General features: G+C 42.1%; 1 protein-coding gene across 3 annotated transcripts in view; it reads left to right on the forward strand.

Annotated features, from left to right (window-relative positions):
• The window catches only part of LOC132815406 (cytosolic non-specific dipeptidase-like), a 76,607-nt gene extending 63,681 nt beyond the window's left edge, over positions 1-12,926 (forward strand). For all 3 annotated transcript variants that reach the window (XM_060824307.1, XM_060824306.1, XM_060824305.1), the window contains 3 exons: positions 311-452; positions 10,225-10,372; positions 12,728-12,926. In XM_060824307.1, coding sequence (XP_060680290.1) covers positions 311-452; positions 10,225-10,372; positions 12,728-12,794 — 357 coding nt within the window. In that variant the 3' untranslated portion in view covers positions 12,795-12,926. The remainder of the gene's footprint in view (positions 1-310; positions 453-10,224; positions 10,373-12,727) is intronic.
• Positions 12,927-17,897: the final 4,971 nt, after the last annotated feature.

The following is a 17,897-nucleotide window of genomic DNA, read 5'->3' on the forward strand; positions in this document are numbered from 1 at the left end:
ACCTTGAATGCTGCCTGACCTGCTGTGCATTTCCAACAACACACTGTCAACTTTGATCTCCAGTATCTGCAAACCTCACTGTCTCCATAGTGTCCTAGGGTCCAATCAATTGCTGCTTTGCTATAACAAGGTCCTCTTGTAAAATCCCACACTGTGATAAAGCAAACTTCCTCTGAACCTGCTTGCAGCTTAATTTGGATTAACAGTTACAGAGGAATTAAATGTTTTCCCTCTGGCATAACTGGCAACTTTCTAGATTTTTCTTCCCCTCCCCTTCTCACACTCTTAAGAATTAATTTGCACTGTCTAGGTTGTAGGTTATATCAAGAAGATTTTTGCTGAATATGGAAGTCGGAACAAACTGAATGCCTACATGGGTCACGGTGCAAAGGCCTGGCTGGAAAACTATAATCATCCTCACTTTAATGCTGGCAGGAATGCAATGAAAACAGGTTGGTGAAGGCATCTTATTTAAATATTTGTTTTCCATTCACAGCAAACTTAACATGCAATAACTGGGCAAGCATCCACATTTTACAGTTAATCTGTTATAGACCAGGCTAAATCCCCTCAAAACATCTTAAGAAGGTTGCCCAGATCCTAACATTTTCTTTATTTTAAAGGCATATGTAAGATGGATATTCCAGAAGTGATGCAACTGGTCAAACCACTCTGCTTTCAACAAGACCGAATTTATTTAAACATTATGGATGAAACACAAACAAAAGAAAAGAGTTTTTGATAACCCATCCAATATGACATCGCAACTTAACAAAGCTGTTCCAATCCCTGCAGCATCCCATACATACACTTCTTAGCAAAAGGTAAATTCAAACATAGGTTCTTACAGTCAGGAGAGATTTCAAAGAGAAAAACCCAGGCAAGACTCTGTTGAAGTATGGAATCTCTTTTCACTGGGGAAGTTTCTCTGCCACCAGCAGTTTTCTGACTCCCTGCTGAAAAAAACTAAACCAAACCTGAACTGAGAGAACTGGCCACTCCCCTGCCATTGTTTTTAAATAAATATTTCCAAGCATAACAGCATGTCTGCCGTTATGACCCCTCTTGAAAAAAAAAGTAAAGACAACACAACCTTGTTAAAAGGGCAGCATCGTCACAAGTCATACTGACTTAACTCAGTTTTGAAATTGGGTCACTGGAAGCAAAATATTAACTCTGCTTTCTCTCCAAAGATGTTGCCAAATCTGCTGAGCTTCTCTGGCAATTTCCAGCATCCTCGGTTAGAGTCATAAACATGTACAGCAGGGAAACAGACCCTTTGGTCCAATCCGTCCATGCCAACCAAATCTTCTAACCTAATCCAGTTCCATTTGCCAGCACTTGATCCATATCCATCTAAACCCTTCCTATTCATGTACCCATCAGATGCCTTTTAAATGTTGTAATTGTACCAGCCTGCATCACTTCCTCTGGCGGCTCATTTTATACATGCACCACCCTCTGTGAAAATGTTGCTCTTCAGATCCCTTTTACCCTCTCACTAACAAATATGCCCTCTAATTCTGGACTCCACCACCTCAGAAAAGACCTGAAAGGCAACCCTCCACCACCACCACTTTTTCTTCTACCTTCGATCAGTTCTGTATCCAAGTGGCTAGTTCTCACCGTATTCCTTGTGCAACCTCCAGTCTTCCGGTACCTCACATGTGACTATCGATGATACAAATATCTCAGCAAGGGGCCCAGCAATCACTTGCCTAGCTTCCCACAGAGTTCTATGGTATGCCTGATCAGGTCGTATGGATTTATCCACTTTTGAGTTTCAAGACATCCAGCACCACCACCTCTGTAATGTGGACATTTTTCAAGATGTCACCATCAATTTTCCCACATTCTATATCCTCCATCTACTTCACAGTAAACACTGATGCAAAATACTCAAAATACCTATCACCTGCGGTTCCACACAAAGGCTGCCTTGCTGATCTTCAAGGAGTCCTATTCTTTCTCTAGTTACGCATTTGACCTTAATGTATTTATAAAAATCTTTTGGATTATCTTTGCCAAAGCTACCTCATGTCTGCTTTTTGCCTTCCTGATTTCACTCTTAAATATACTCCTACTGCCATTATACTCTTCTAAGGATTCACGCAATCTCTGCTGTCAATACCTGATATATGTTTCCTTCTTTCTCTTAACCAAAGCCTCAATATCTCTAATCATCCAGCATTCCCTACACCTACCGGTCTTGCCTTTCACCCTAATAGGAATATACTTTCTCTGAATTCTCGTTCTCATTTTTGAAGGCTTCACATTTTCCAGCTGACCCTTTACCTGCCAATATCTTCACCCAATCAACTTTTGAAAGTTCTTGCCTAATACTATCAAAATTGGTCTTCCTCCAATTTAGAACTTCAACTTTTAGATCTGGTCTATTCTTTGCCATGACTGAAAATGTGTTGCTGGTTAAAGCACAGCAGGTTAGGCAGCATCCAAGTAACAGGAAATTCGACGTTTCAGGCATAAGCCCTTCATCAGGAATTTTTTGCCATCACTATTTTAAAACCAATAAAATTATGGTCGCCAGCCCCAAGGTGCTCCCCCACTGACACCTCAGTCACCTACATTGCCTTATTTCCCAAGAGTACATCAAGTTTTGCATTTATCTAGTATGTACATCCACATACTGAACAGAAAATGTTTTTATTACACATACTCAACAAATTTCTCTCCATCTAAATCATTACCACTAATGCAGTTCTAGTCTGTTTGGAAAGTTAAAATCTTTTACCATAACCACCCTATTATTTTGATAAATAACAAAGATCTCCTTAAAAATTGTTTCTCAATTTTCCACTGACTATTGGGGTGTCTGTAATACAATCCCAAAAAGGGAATCATCCCTTATTTCCACCCAAATAACCTCCCTGGATGTAGTCCCAGGGATAGCCTCCCTAAGTACAGCCATAATGTTATGCCTTATCAAAAACATCACTCCACCTCCCTTCTTGCCCCCTTTCTATGCTTCTTCTAGCATTTGTATCCTGGAACATAAAGCTGTCAGTCCTGTCCATCCCTGAACTGCATCTATGTAATTGCTATGATATCCCAGACCCATGTTCCTAGGCATGCCCTGAGCTCATCTTCCTTCCCTCTTAGGCGTCTTGCATTGAAATAAATGCAGTTTAATTTATCAGTCCCATTTTGTTCTCTGCTTTGTCCTGCTTGTCCTGACTTTGACTTGCTCTTTCTCCCAAATGTACCAGTCTCAGATTGATCTCTTTTCTCACTATCTCCCTGCACCACGCACACACGCGCGCACACCTTATTAAATCCTCCCGAGTAACTCTAGCAAATCTCCCTGCCAGTATATTCCCTTCCAATTCAGGTGCAATTTGTTCTCCTTATTCAGGTCATTTCTACCCAAGGAGAGATTCCAATGATCCAAGAATGTGAACCTTTCTCGCCTACGCCAGCTCCTCAGCCTCTGCTCTTCAGTAGCCTTCACTAGCTCGTAGCGCTGGGAGTAATCTCGATATTAGTACCCTCAAGAACTTCCTTTGTAAATTCATGATTAAGTTCCTATACTCTCCCTTCAGCATCTCATCCTTTTCTTTTCCAATATCATTGATTCCAATGTGCACAGCAACCCCTGTTGGTCCCTCCCCTCTTTGAGAATATTCTGCTCTCTGTCCAGATACCCTTTATCCTGGCACCAGGGAGGCAACACACCAGTCTGACTTCTCGCTACTGGCCGCTGAAATGTCTGTCTGTGCCTCTGACCAGAGAGTCCCCTATCACAATCAATCACTTGGGACTGAACATATCCCTTGTAACATTAGAGCCAGTCTTGGTACCAGAAACGTGGCTGTTCATGCTACATTCCCCTAGTCAGCATGGGTTTCTTCGGGCTGCTCTGGTTTCCTCTTACAGTCCAAAAATGTACAGGTTAGGTGAACTGGCCATGCTAAATTGCCTGTAGTGTTAGGTGAAGGGGTAAATGTAGGGGAATGGGTCTGGGTGGGTTGCGCTTTGGCAGGTCGGTGTGGACTTGTTGGGCCGAAGGGCCTGTTTCCATTTAATCTAATCTAAGTAAGAGTCCACCACCCCCTATACTTTCCAAAACAGCATCATTGCTTGAGATGGGGATAGCCACTGGAGACTTCTGCACTAATTACCTTCCTCTCCGACCTTTCCTGGAGGCAACCCATGTACCTGGCCTGTATTGTGGTTTTTCTCCCTTTCTATAACTGCCATCCATCACGTCCTCTAGCTCCTGTAGATTCTTCATTGCCTCTAGCGGCCACTTCAGTTGATCCATGCAATCTGATAAGATTCAGAACTAAATACACTTCCTACAGACATAATCATCAGTAATATGGAAACTCTCCCTAGACTCCCATGTCTGTCAGGAAGAGCACATCACTCTACTGAAGGCCATCTTTGCTCCTTAATCTTTAGACCTAGAAAATAGCCCCATCTTACTGCTCTAAAACACACTGCTCCAAGCTAACTTAGTCCTATGTTTTATACTTTTAAAACTTTAATCACAAGACCAATCTCAATAAAACATATAATTAAGAAAGAACTCACTATTGTAGACTTACAGCAAGGTTACACTTAAAAACTAAGCACTTAGGTTCTCCTGTGCTGAGAGCTCTCCTACACAGGTTCCTCCAAGGTCAGTTGTGAATTTTGCTGTGAGTTTTTTAAGTTAACTGGTTTGTATTTGTCTAGACTTCCTCTATCACCCATTTTTGTTAACATCAGTTGATTGACAAACAGGTAATGTTATTTCCTTTCCCAGTAAACTATTGTAATCATGTCTCTGCTGTCCCTTCATTAGATTACGTCCATACTCATTAGAAATAATTAATGAACCAGATTTTAATTCTTTAACATCCTTTCTCCTTTGCAAACAGTAGAGTACTGTGGGTGCCGGAAATCTGAAATACAACTAGGGAAAGAAGCTAGAAGTCTGGTTAGCATTTGGGGACAGAAACAGGACTAATGTGTCGTGACAATGAGCATTCACCAGACCTGAGAGACTTTAGAGATGTGAGGTTTAAAGGAAAAAGAGAAGTATGGGGAAAAAGACAGAGGTTCTATGATCAAGAAGGAATAAGGAAGTGGCAAAAGGCTCAATGCAGAGTCAAAGAGAATGAGGATGGCATAATAGAATTTTTGAGATGGTGTGAATGGACCAACACTTTTTGAAAGCAAGAAAGGAGACAAACAAGAACATTACAAATTGCTGGATTAAGATCTATTTTCACCCTGACTCCAAGAGGTAAATATGTCAGATTCCAGGATGTCCCCTAAACACTGCAGTTTAGACTATTTGACAAATTGGATCCAACAATCTTTTGTAACATTTTATCTTATTGTAATGAAGAGAGAATAAAACCTATATATTGAATTGAAAACCTTTTTAAGGCTGGGATTGGAGGCATTGATCTCTGACAATGTCTTATGCAAGGACTTCCATTTCTTGAAACTTTAGTAGGTAGATTAATTTTTTTAGGAATAAAAAATAGAGCAGAAGTTATCCTAGAGCATTGTTTATAGAGAAGTAAGACTGTGCTATTTTCTGGAGATTGTTTGTTTAAGGTGCAGAGATGTCCTTTTGTAGAGTGATGTGTTGTTCTTGTCAGGTGTGGAAGATCAGGGAGAATTTCAATGTTCCTGATGATTATGTCTGCAGAAATGTTTTGTTGCAAATCATACCAGATCACATGAATAGGTTATAGCAGCAGTTCGAGGCAATGAGGAGTTAACAGGAGCCAGGAGATCTGATGGTTAGCAGTTTGAGGAAGGTAGAAAAATCACAGATACAGTCAGATCAATGGGTTACCTCTAGGAAAGGTAGGAGAGGTAGGCAGGTAGTGCAGGAGTCTTCTGTGGCAATCCCCTTCTCAAACAATTATATTGTTTTGGAAAATGTGAGGAGTGATGGATTCTGTGGTATCATAGCTATTGCAGAAATGTGACCCAGGGAAGTGCAAGGCTGGCAGCTTAATGCTCCAGATTATAGAAAATATAGGAAGGAGGGCAGGAGAAGAGGGGATGTGGAGTTTTTGGTTAGCGATAACTTTTGTGGCTGTATATAGGGATGATATTCATGGGAGTACATCCAGTGAAGTTATTTGGGGTGAAATGAGAAATAAGAAAGGGATGAGCAGCTCATTGGGATTGTACTATAGCCACCTTCCCCCCCCCCCCCCCACCCCCCCACCTAAGAGGCAGCAGGAAATTGAGAAGCCAATTTTTAAGGAGACCTCCTATATCTATAAGAATAATAGGTTTGTAATGGTAGGCAGTTTTAATTTTCCAAACATAGACTGGGACTGCCATAATATTAAGGGCTTGGATAAAGAGGAATTTAAGTGTATACAAAATTTTCTTATTCGAAGGAACAAAATTTGACTTATCTTGTTTGATTTCCCAAGCGAAAGTGACTGAGGTGTCCGTGGGTGAGCACTTTGTGGCCAATGGTTATAATTTTATTTAGTTTTAAAATGGTTATGGAAACGGATAGGCCTGATCTAAAGGTTAAAGTTCTAAATTGGAGTAAGGCCAATTGCAATGGTATTAGGCAAGAACTTTCAAAAACTAAGTTCATTAGCTCTGATGAGTCATCTGGACTTGAAAAGTTAGCTTGTCCATGGATGCTGCCTGATCCAAGGGCTCTGGCCCGAAACGTCGAATTTCCTGTTCCTTGGATGCTGCCTAACCTGCTGTGCTTTAACCAGCAACACATTTTCACAACTGAGTTTTCTACAAACTTACAATATCAGCAGTGAATTTGCCCTAACTTTCAAAATTGATTGGGAGGTGAAAGGCTGGTCGGAAAGTGGGAGGCCTTCAAAAATGAGACAGAGAACAGGAATTCTGTCTGGTCCTGCTAGTGTGAAAGGCAAGGCTGTTAGGTGTAAGGAATGCTGAAGACTAGAGAAATTGATGCTCTGGTAAAGAAATAGGAGATATAGACTGGTCAACAAGGTTAAATCACATAGAATCCAGGGAGTGCTAGCCGTTAGGTACAAAGTTAGCTTGAAGATAAAAGACAGGAGGTGTGTTGATGGAGGGTTGTTTTTTGGACTGGAGGCCTGTGATCAGAGGTGTGCTCCAAGGATCGTGACTTGGTTCACTGCTCTTTGTCATGTGTCTTGATGATTTGGATGTGAATATAGGAGGTATGTTTATTAAGCTTGCAGATGACACCAAAATTGGTGGTTTAATGGATAGCCAAGAAGGTTATCTTAGAGTACAATGGGACCTTGATCAGATGGACCGAGGAGTGGCAGATGGAGTTTAATTTAGAGAATGTGAAGTGTTGGTATTTCAGTGAGGCTATTCAGTTTATACTTATTGAATCTTGGAGCAGGTGCATTGTTCCTTGAAAGTGGAGTCTCAGGTTATTACGGTAGTGAAGAAGGCACTTGGTACGCTTGCCTTTCTTGGTCAATGCATTGAGTACCGGAGTGAAAATTAGAAACATAGGAGCAGAGGGAGGCCATTCAGCCTTTCGGGCCCACTTTGCCATTCATCGCAATCATGGCGGCTAATCCAACTCAGTAGCTTAATCCTGCCTTTTCCCCATAATCTTTTGATTCCATTCACTCTAAGTGCTACATCCAGCTGCCTCTTGCATACATTCAATGTTTTGGCATCAACTACTTCCTGTAGTAATGAATTCCACAGGCTCATCTCTCTCTGGGTGAAGAAATGTCTCCTCATCTCCACCCTAAATAGTCCCCCAGATTCCTCAGTGTAACCCCTGGTTCTGGATGCACTCCCTATCAGAAACATCCTCCCTGTGTCTGCACTGTTTAGTTGTATTAAAATTTTATAAGTCTGAGATTCTCTCCCCCCCCACCCCCACTCCCCTCCACCATGCAGTCACTCAAGTAGACAGAGATCAAAGAAAATCTTTGGCACACTTGCTTTCATTGGTCAGAGCACTAAATGCAGGAGTTGGGAGTGAGGGGCAGAGCTGAGTATGGATGCCATCACCAAGGAGAAGCTGCTAGAATAAACTGAATGGCCTGAAGATAGATAACAATCCTAACATTGTCAGTCTCTCTTTATACATCAGTCTTGCCATCCTCTGAATCAGCCTAGTAAACCTTCACTGCACTCACTCGAAAGCAAGAGCATCCTTCCTCAGAAAGGGAAACCAAAACTGTGCACAATATTCGAGATGCAGCCTTATCAAGGTCCTGTATAACTGCAACAGCACATCCCTGATCCTGTACTCAAAACCTCAAAACCCTGCAAAGAAGGGCAACACACCACCTGCCTTCTTTACCACCTGCTGCACCTGCATGCCTACCTTCAGCAACTGGTGTGCAAGGACACCCAGGTCCTGCTGTACACTCCCCTCTTCCAATTTTTATAGCCATTCAGGTAGTAATCTGCTTTCTTGTTTTTGCTTCCAAAGCGAATACCTTGCATTTATCCAAATTATACTGCATCTGCCATTGATTTGCCCACCCAACCTGTCCAGATCATGCTGAAGGACCTCTGCATCCTCATCACAGTTCACCCTCCCAACTAACTTGGTATCATCTGCAAACTTTGAGGCGTTACATTTTGTTCTCACGTACAAATCATTAGTCGATATTGTGAATAGTTGGGGTCCCAACCCTGATCCTGTGACAACTCACTAATTGGAAAGGGGTCCATGGATTCCTACTCTTTGTTTCCTCTCTGCCACCCAGTTTTCTATTCATTTCGTTAGACACTCCCCCATCCCCACCCAATGCCAGGCATTTTATTCTTGCACAATAATTTCTTATATGGGACTTTGGACTTTTAGAAAGCATTTGACAAATATACCATTGACTCTCCCTTGTCAACTTCACCAGTTGCATCTTCATAAAATTCCAACAGATTTGTCAAATATGATTTCCCTTCATAGATCCATGCTAACTCTGATTCTGCCACTGCTTTCTAAATGCTCCACTATAAAGTCCTTAATAATGGATTTGAGAATTTTCCCCACTACCAATGTTAGGCTTACTGGTCTCATTCCCTGGTTTCTCTCTCTTTCCCTTCTTGAATATTGGAGTAGCACTAGCTACCCTCTGATCTGCAGGGATTCTTCCAGAGTCTATAGAATACTGGAACATGATCACCAATTCATCCATTACTTCTAGAGCCTCTTAAGTGCTCTGTGATGTAGATTATCATGCCCTGAGGATTTATCCATCTTCAATTTTCCCAGTGCCGTTTCTCAACTAATACTGATCTTCCCTGTCACTAAGTCTTGCATTCTCCAACATTCCTGGTATCTGATTTGTCGTTTTTTTGTGAAGACAGAACCAACATATGTATTCAGTTGCTCAGCCATTTCTTTCTCCCCTATTATACATACCCCCATTTCTGGCTGTAAGGGATCCACATTTGTCTTCACCAATCTCTTTCTCTTCACATAACTATAGACATTCTTAGTATCAGTCTTTATGTTTCCTTACTTTTCATACTGTATTTTCCACTTCTTAATCAATTCCTTGGTCCTTTGCTGAATTCTAAATTGCTCCCAAACCTCTGACCTATTATTTTCTTGGGCAATCTGTACGCTTCTCCCTTCTTCCTTGTTATGGTTGAACAGGACATTGGTTTTGGCAATATTGCATTCAATTCTGGTCTCCCTGCTATAGGAAAGATATTGTTAAACTTGAAAGTGTTCAGAAAAGACTTACAAGAATGTTGCCAAGATTGGAGGATTTGAGGTATAGGGAGAGGCTGAATAGGCTGGGCTATTTTCCCTGGAATGTCGAAGGCTGAGGGGTGACCTTATAGAGGTTGATAAAATCATAAGGGGCATGGGTAGGGTGAATAGCCAAGGTCTTTTTCCCAGGGTAGGTGAGTCCAAAACCACATGGTGTAGATTTAAGGTGAGGAGAATAAAAGAAACATGAGTTACAAGTTTTTCATTTCAAAAGTGTGTACGCAATGAAATGCTGAAGGAAGTGGTGGTGGCTTGTACAATGACAACATTTCAAAGGCATCTGGATGGGTACACGAATAGGAAGGGTTTAGCGGGATATGGGCCAAATGCGAGAAAATGGGACTAGATTAATTTTGGATATCTAGTCAGTGTGGACCAGTTGGACTGAAGGGTCTATTTCAGTGAAATACAACTCTGACTCTGTCACTGGATCCTGAATAGTGATAATGCATTAGCCAGTTGCTTGCAGTGTATTTTTAATCTTGTTTTTAATGACAAACCTATAAACACTCTTTTCTTTCCTGAAGTATTTGGAGTTGAACCAGACATGACCAGGGAAGGTGGGAGTATTCCAGTTACCCTGACGTTCCAGGAGGCTATAGGAAAAAGTGTTCTGTTACTGCCACTTGGAGCTGCAGATGATGGTGCTCATTCACAGAATGAGAAAATCAACCGGTAAGAGATGATATTCTGCTTAAGTATTGTCACCAATTGTCTTTTTGAGTTTGTTATTTCAGTACTTCTGTTAATTTGTGCATCTCTACAATTACCCAGACAAAATAATGTTAGCTTCTTCCCGCTCAGTGTTTTCTTCCTATAAATACTGACGAGTGTCTGTGGCTTTTGCTGCCCTGTATTGGGAGGATGTGTTTATAGGATATTCACACAGGCTTGCAGAGTAAGCAAGAATACAGATACATTTTAGGGGTGGCACGGTGGCTCAGTGGTTAGCACTGCTGCCTCACAGCACCAACGTCCCAGGTTCGATTCCAGCCTCAGGCGACTGTCTGTGTGGAATTTGCACATTCTCCCTGTGTCTCCTCTGGGTAATCCAGTTTCCTCCCACAGTCCAAAGATGTGAAGTTCAGGTGGGCCTGTTTCCACACTGTAGGGAATCTAATATGTTTTAATTATGTCCTTAACCCATTTTCTGCCCTTCCCACCATCACCTCCCATCCTGACCAACCAATAGCTCAGGACACTCAGCCAATCAGATTTTGTCTTATTGTCTAGTTAGTCTGCTACTCTTTATGTAAGTACATGCACACATTCCATTAATGTTCTCATTTACCCCTCTCATTTCTTAATGCCAATTCCCCCTACTTGTATAACACAACACATGAGATGGATATACACAATTCCCTTCTTTCTGAGAGGGTCAGTTTTTTTTATTCAGTGCATTTGCAACCTCTGATCTACTCTTCATGATCAGTCAAAATACTTAGAAAAAAATAAGCTGCTTCAGTTAATATATGGTTGAAATCTATGTTGTCAAAATGAAAACAGAATTAAGCTGCATTTCGGAATACATCTGTGTATACAAGTAACAATTTACAGTAGGTAAATGTTTGTATGCCTACACCACAACAGCACTTTCCACAAGCAAGGGTAACAGATACATGGGACTATCACCTGCAAATTCCCCTCCACTCCACTCCCCAACTTCATTTGGATTTGTTTCACAATTCCTTCAGTGCTGCTAGGTCAAAATCCTGGGACTTCCAACCTAAGATCATAGCCGGTGTCCCTAGGCAACTCATCACTTTCTTGAGGGCACTTGAGGATGGGCAACAAATTCTGGCCTAGTCAGCGAAGCCCACATCCCATGAACTTTTAAGGTTAATGCTGCTGAACATCTTTCCACCCCATTTCATCTGCTCATAACAGCATGACTATCTATAAAAGCAAAATATTACAAATACTGAAAATCTGAAACAAACACAATGCTGGAGAAACTCAGCCAGTCTGGCAGCATTTGTGGGGAGAGAAATGGTATTGACATTGAGTCCAATGTGACCCCAGTTCCAATTAAGTTAAATCCCTACAGTGTGGAAATAGCCCCGACAGTCCAATGAGTCCACACCGATCCTCTGAAGAAACCCACCCAGACCCATTCCCCTACACTATTATCCCATATTTATCCTAACTAATGCACCTAACCTGACCACTATGGACAATTTAGCATGGCCTATTTACCTAACCTGCACATCTTTGGATTATGGGAGGAAACCAGAGCACCCGGAGGAAACCCACACAGACACTTTTTTTCATTTTCCATAGATGGCTGCCAGACCTACTGATTGTCTCCAATATTTTCTATTTTTTATGTTAGCAGGCACTTCTAATTCCTTTCTGCAGCTAGTAAGCTAGATTACCCCTAATGCATCAATGTAACCAGCAGCAGCCTCCACTTCATAAAAGTAATTATGCTTTTGTATCTTTTTCCATTTTTATTTGCCCTATTTAGATTTTTGTAAACCTGCTCGATCACCACTAATATTTGGCATAATACTTTGCAAGTTATATAGAATGTTAGTTTCTATTTATGTGAAGCCTTTCATGTAGGACAATATCCCAGGGCATTTCCCCAAGGAGGAATCAAGTGAAGGACCACTGAGTCAAATTGGGGCGGAGGGGCTGTACCAAATTCTTGGTCAAAGGCTGGATTTTAAAGGCAGAGTTGGAATGTGAAAGCCTAGGTATGGAAGCTATTGCCATCTGTAGTAGAGCAAAGACTGGATGAATGTAATTTGAAGGACAGTCTTCAAGTTTTGAAACTGATGATGGGCAGGAGTCAAGCCATAACAGAGACTTAACTATTGGAAAAGTGAGGATTGCAGATGTTGGAGTATAGAGTCAGTGTGGTACTGGAAAAGCACAGCTGGTCAGGCAGCATCTGAGGAGCTGGAAAATCGATGTTTCCTTAAGAAGAGCTGATGCTAGAAATGTTGATTCTCCTGCTCCTCAGATGCTGCCTGATCAGAGAGACTTAAATATATATTCTTACAATTTTTATTGTTCCTTCAACAGGTCTAACTACATTCAGGGAATTAAAGTGCTTGGTGCCTACTTCCATGAACTTTCTTCTTTGAAATAAGGACTACTGGTTTAATAGCTTGCTGAAATTGTTTCTAAAATTCTAGATCCAACAGAATTATTTTAATTGTACACTATATGAAGGAATTATTACTGAATTTAACTTGTATCAATAAACAACACTGCAATAAAAGTGTTAACTGTATTTGTTTCTTTCTTGATTTAATATTGGAACAAGTCAACATGGTTTTCTTAAAGGGATTCCTTCATAATTTTTTTTAAGAGTATACCTAACGAGGTCAGCTTTGATTTTAAAAAATCTTAATCTGTTCAGTGATATTATTATGCCTCTCTAAAGTAGGCATAAACGCATTCACTTAAATGCAGGCTCCTGGCGTAGAGGTAGGGAAACAATCACTTCATCATAACAGCCCCTGTACCAAAATGGGCACTTTACATGAAACAAGGATTCATAGTCAAATTTCTGCTTTGCTTCAGAAATGTAGGTTGGAATTTAACAAAGTAGACCAGCCATTGTGAATCCTGTAGCAATACAAACCAACATTCTAGACACTATACCAACACCTCCCCCACATGATCATCTTAAAGGGGAGCCAGTACATGTTTTACATAAGGTTTTTAATAAGGTGTCGCACTAAAGGTTAATGGTCAAGATAACTTAGTGAGTTAGGGTGATAGCATGGATAGAGGATTGAGTAATGGTCAAGAAACTGGAATCAGTGTATTTTCACATATGGTATGCAGTAAAGAGTGGAGTGCCATAACACCATAGCATGATGGAGTTGTTCAATCACTCAGCCTCTCATCAATTAGGTCTCCGCCCTCTTATGTTTAGGAGAATGAGATGAGAGCAAACTCATTGAAACATCCAAGATTCTGATGGGACTCCACAGGGAGTTTCTGTTGATCAGGGAATCTTAAAACACAAGTCACTGTTTCATGGTAAGGGACTGATCATTTAGGGTTGATTTGAGGAAAAATCTCTTTATTAAGAGTTGAGAATCTCTGAAATTCTCTACTCCAGAGGTTGTGGAGTCTCCAATATTGAGTATATGTAAAGCTGGGATAGTTTGCAAAGCATTTGAGATTTTAACTTTTGTAAAGGTATTGACTGTGAAAGCAGGGATGTCCACAAATAAAATATTAAATTATATGAACTAGCAAGACCATGATTAAGAAGACCATTTCCATTAAATTATAGTGTAGAAGCAGAGGAATTGGGAGTAAGGAACCACAGGAGGAAGTTTAGGAGGGAGATGGTAGGAGGTATAGTCAAGGTAACCATGGGAGATGGTGGGTTTGAAGTAGATGTCAGTGTTGAGTTAGTTGCCAGAGACAGACTGAGAGGTCCAGGAAGTGGAGTGAGCTGTTGGAGATGGTTTTCTTAGTCATTGTCTTGCTAGTTGATATAGTTTAATATTTTATTTGTGGAAAGGGCAATATGAGTTTAATTTCTGTCTTCATGTGAGAGCATGCTAAATATTTTGTGGACAGATCCATTGCCCAATCGTAAATATTGGGATGTGTAGTTGATATTGTGAAATACAAACCATTAATATTTGAAGTAAAAAAGAAGGATTGGCCATGATTAGGTACCAATTTTTTTCAATATTTCTAGCAAATACCAGTCTTCTTTCAGAACTTCAGCACTTGTGTCTGTTACTTCTGATCTCCTTATCCTTTTATTGCACATGTCTTAAAATAGATTAGATTAGATTCCCTACAGTGTAGAAACAGACCCTTCGGTCCAACCAGTCCACACTGACCCTCCAAAGAGCAACCCACCCAGACCCATTTCCCTCTGACTAATGCACCTAACACTATGGATAATTTAGCATGGCCAAGTCACCTGACCTGCACATCTTTGGACTGTGGGAGGAAACCAGAGCACCCAGAGGAAATCCATGCAGACACTGGAATGACTATGCAAACTCCACACAGACAATTGCCTGAGGCTGGAATCGAACCTGGGACCCTGGTGCTATAAGGCTAATTCTCATCAACATGTGAGGTTGCTTGTCATAAAATTGCAGGAAGATTTATATTGGAAAGTACAAGTAGTTCTTCTACAACACTATGGTTGCATTCCAGGAGAAAGTGAGGACTGCAGATGCTGAAGATCAGGGTTGAGAGTGTGGTGCTAGAAAAGCTCAGCAGGTCAAACAGTATCTGAGGAGCAGAGGAATTCACGTTTCGGGCATAAGCCCTTCATCAGGAATGAGGCTTGTGGGTCATGGCTGAGAGATAAATGGGAGGGGGTAGAGTTGAAGGGAGGTAACTGGGAAAGTGATAGGTGGCTGAAGATGAGAGAGAAGGTGATAGGTCATAGGGGACAGTGATGGACGGGTCCAGAGGGCAATGCTGAGTTGGAGGCTTGGGACTGGGATCATGTGAGGGGAGGGGAAATCCACATTTATCCTGTTTGGTTGCAAGGTCCCAAGGCGGAATATAAGATGTTCCTCCAGGCGTCGGGTGACAACAGTTTGGTAGTGGATGCGGCCCAGGACCTGCATGTCCTTGAAGGAGTGGGAGGGGGAGTTGAAGTATTCAGCCACGGGGTGGTGGGGTGCTGGGTGCAGGTACCCCAGATGTTCTCTGAAATGATGCGTAAGAAGGCGTCCTGTCTCCTCGATGTAGGCAAGACCACACAGGATGCAACGGACACAGTGGATGAAATTGGTAAAAGTACAGGTAAATTTCTGACATGTGGAAGGATCCCTTGGGGCCTTGGATGGAGGTGAGGGGAGTGGTGTGCGTGCAGGTTTTGCACTTCCTGCAGTGGTAGAGAATGGTGCCAGGAGTATAGTGTGGGCTGGTGGGGGGTGTGGACATGATGAGGGAGTCACAGAAGGAATGGTCTTTTCAGAATGCTGATGGGGTGGGGAGGGAAGTATATCTCTGGTGGTGGGGTCCATTTGGAAGTGGTGGAGGATGATGCGTTGTATGCGGAGGTGGGAGGGGGGAGGGGGTGTGGAAGGTAAGGACCAGTGGGGTTCTCTCCTTGTTGCATTGTGGAGGTGGGGTTAAAGGGCAGTGGTGTGTGAAGCGGAGGAGATGCAGTGGAGGGAATCGTCAACAATCGTCAAGAAGGGAAGTTGTGACCGTGGAAAGAGGCGGCCATCAGGGACTTTCTGAGGTGAAATTGGTCATCCTGGAAACAGATGCGGTGGAGGCGGAGGAATTAGGAATAAGTATGCCATTTTTACAGGAGGTAGGGTGGGGGGGAGGTATATTCTAAGTAGCTGTGAGAGTCAGTGGGCTTGTAGTATATGTCTGTGGTTAGTCTGACACCAGAGACAGCGATGGAGAGGTCCAGGAGGGGGAGAGAGGTTGCTGAGATGATCCAGGTGAATTTGAGGTTGAGGTGGAAAGTGTTGGTAAAGTTGATGAACTGTTCAATCTCTTTGTGGGAGCACGAAGCAGTGCCTATACAGTCATCGATGAAGTGGCAGTGCCAGTAACTGCGGAAGGTTGACTGTTCCACATATCTGACAAACGGGCAGGCATAGCTGGGTCCCATGCAGGTGTCCATGGCTACCCCTTTGGTTTGGAGGAAGTGGAGGATTGGAAGGACAAATTGTTAAGGGTGAAGGCCAGTTCAGCCAGGCAGATGAGGGTGTTAGTGGAAGGGTACTGGTTGGGACAGCGTGAGAGGAAGAAACGGAGTGCTTGGAGGCCTTTGTCGTGGTGGATTGATGTGTAAAGGGGCTGGATGTCCATGGTGCAGATGAGGCTTTTGAAGCTGGGGAAGCAAAAGTCTTGGAGGAGGTGAAGGGTGTGGGGGATGTCATGAACATAGGCGGGCAGTTCCTGGACTAAGGGAGACAGGACAGTGTCGAGGTAGGAAGGAATGAGTTCGGTGGGACAGGCACAGGATGAGACAATGGAGCAGTCAGGTTTGTGAATCTTAGGAAGGATGAAGTTTTGAATAGCCTGGGAGATGATGGTTGGGTGATGGGAGATGAGGTTGTGATCAAGGGGGCAAGAGGAGGAAGTGTCTGCGAGTTGGCACCTGGCTTCAGCAGTGTAGAGGTCAGTGCGCCACACTTCTACTGCACCCCCCTTGTCTGCAGGTTTGATGGTGAAGTTGGGGTTGGAGTGGAGAGAGTTGCATTCCAGAGAAGCCTTGCTTAATAGAAAGTAGCGTAATAGAAATAATGGAGTCTGTGGAAAAAGTGGGGTTGGGGCAGACTAGCAAAGGTTTTCATTCATAATCACCCAAAAGTCTATTGCAAAGTATAGCACAGCCCAAATGAAGGCTGAAATCATATTTATAAATGAAATAAAAGTAGATTTGATATAATAATTTAACAAATGTAAGAAAGTTACTCTCTGTAAAGTACCTTTCCCAGAAAGTTGTTCCAACAGTAGCTGACATCAGTGCATGCGCAGTATGGTATGAAGACCATACTGATGTTGTACATGCACAAAACAGAGTGAAGCTCTTAGTGTGAACATCAGCACATGTGCAGAATGAAGTGCATGAACTGATCCCTGCTGGAATCACGCTATTGTCAACGAAGGTAAACTTCTCCAAAATTCTGTTCCCCAATTCTTCAGTGACATTATAGCCAAATCGTGCTGCCAAACTGTGTGTTATTCCAGAACTACCTATATATAATTCAGTTGGCCTTGTGAATATTAATACTGTAACAGGGATAAAGTGGTACAAAGTCTTCCTTTCTTCATCACCAGCACACTTCATTTACGTGATATAGAAACCAATCAGTCAATAACATGCTCATAATTTTTTCACTTGCATGATTTGCTCATCTCCTGCAATCTGCCTTGTGATTCCAAAATGATTTGTGCAGTGGTAATGTATTATTTTGAATGACTTATCCATTAAAATCAGAAATGGACAGGGAAAGAAACTGTGCAAGGGAGGATAATAAAGGTTAATGCTTCATTGGAGAAAGTGAGGACTTTAGATGCTGGAGATCAGAGTCAAGAGTGTGGCGCTGGAAAATCACAGCAGGTCATGCAGCATCTGAGGAGGAGGCGAATCAACATTTTGGGCATAAGCCCTTCATCAGGAAGGGCTTATGTCCAAAATGTCGATTTTCCAGCTCCTTGGATGCTGTTAATGCTTCATTGCTCTACTTCAACGTATTAGTAATAAGTCGGGTTAATTTGCATAAGA

Source organism: Hemiscyllium ocellatum, chromosome 4 (genome assembly GCF_020745735.1).
Source record: "Hemiscyllium ocellatum isolate sHemOce1 chromosome 4, sHemOce1.pat.X.cur, whole genome shotgun sequence".
NCBI classification, from domain to species: domain Eukaryota; kingdom Metazoa; phylum Chordata; class Chondrichthyes; order Orectolobiformes; family Hemiscylliidae; genus Hemiscyllium; species Hemiscyllium ocellatum.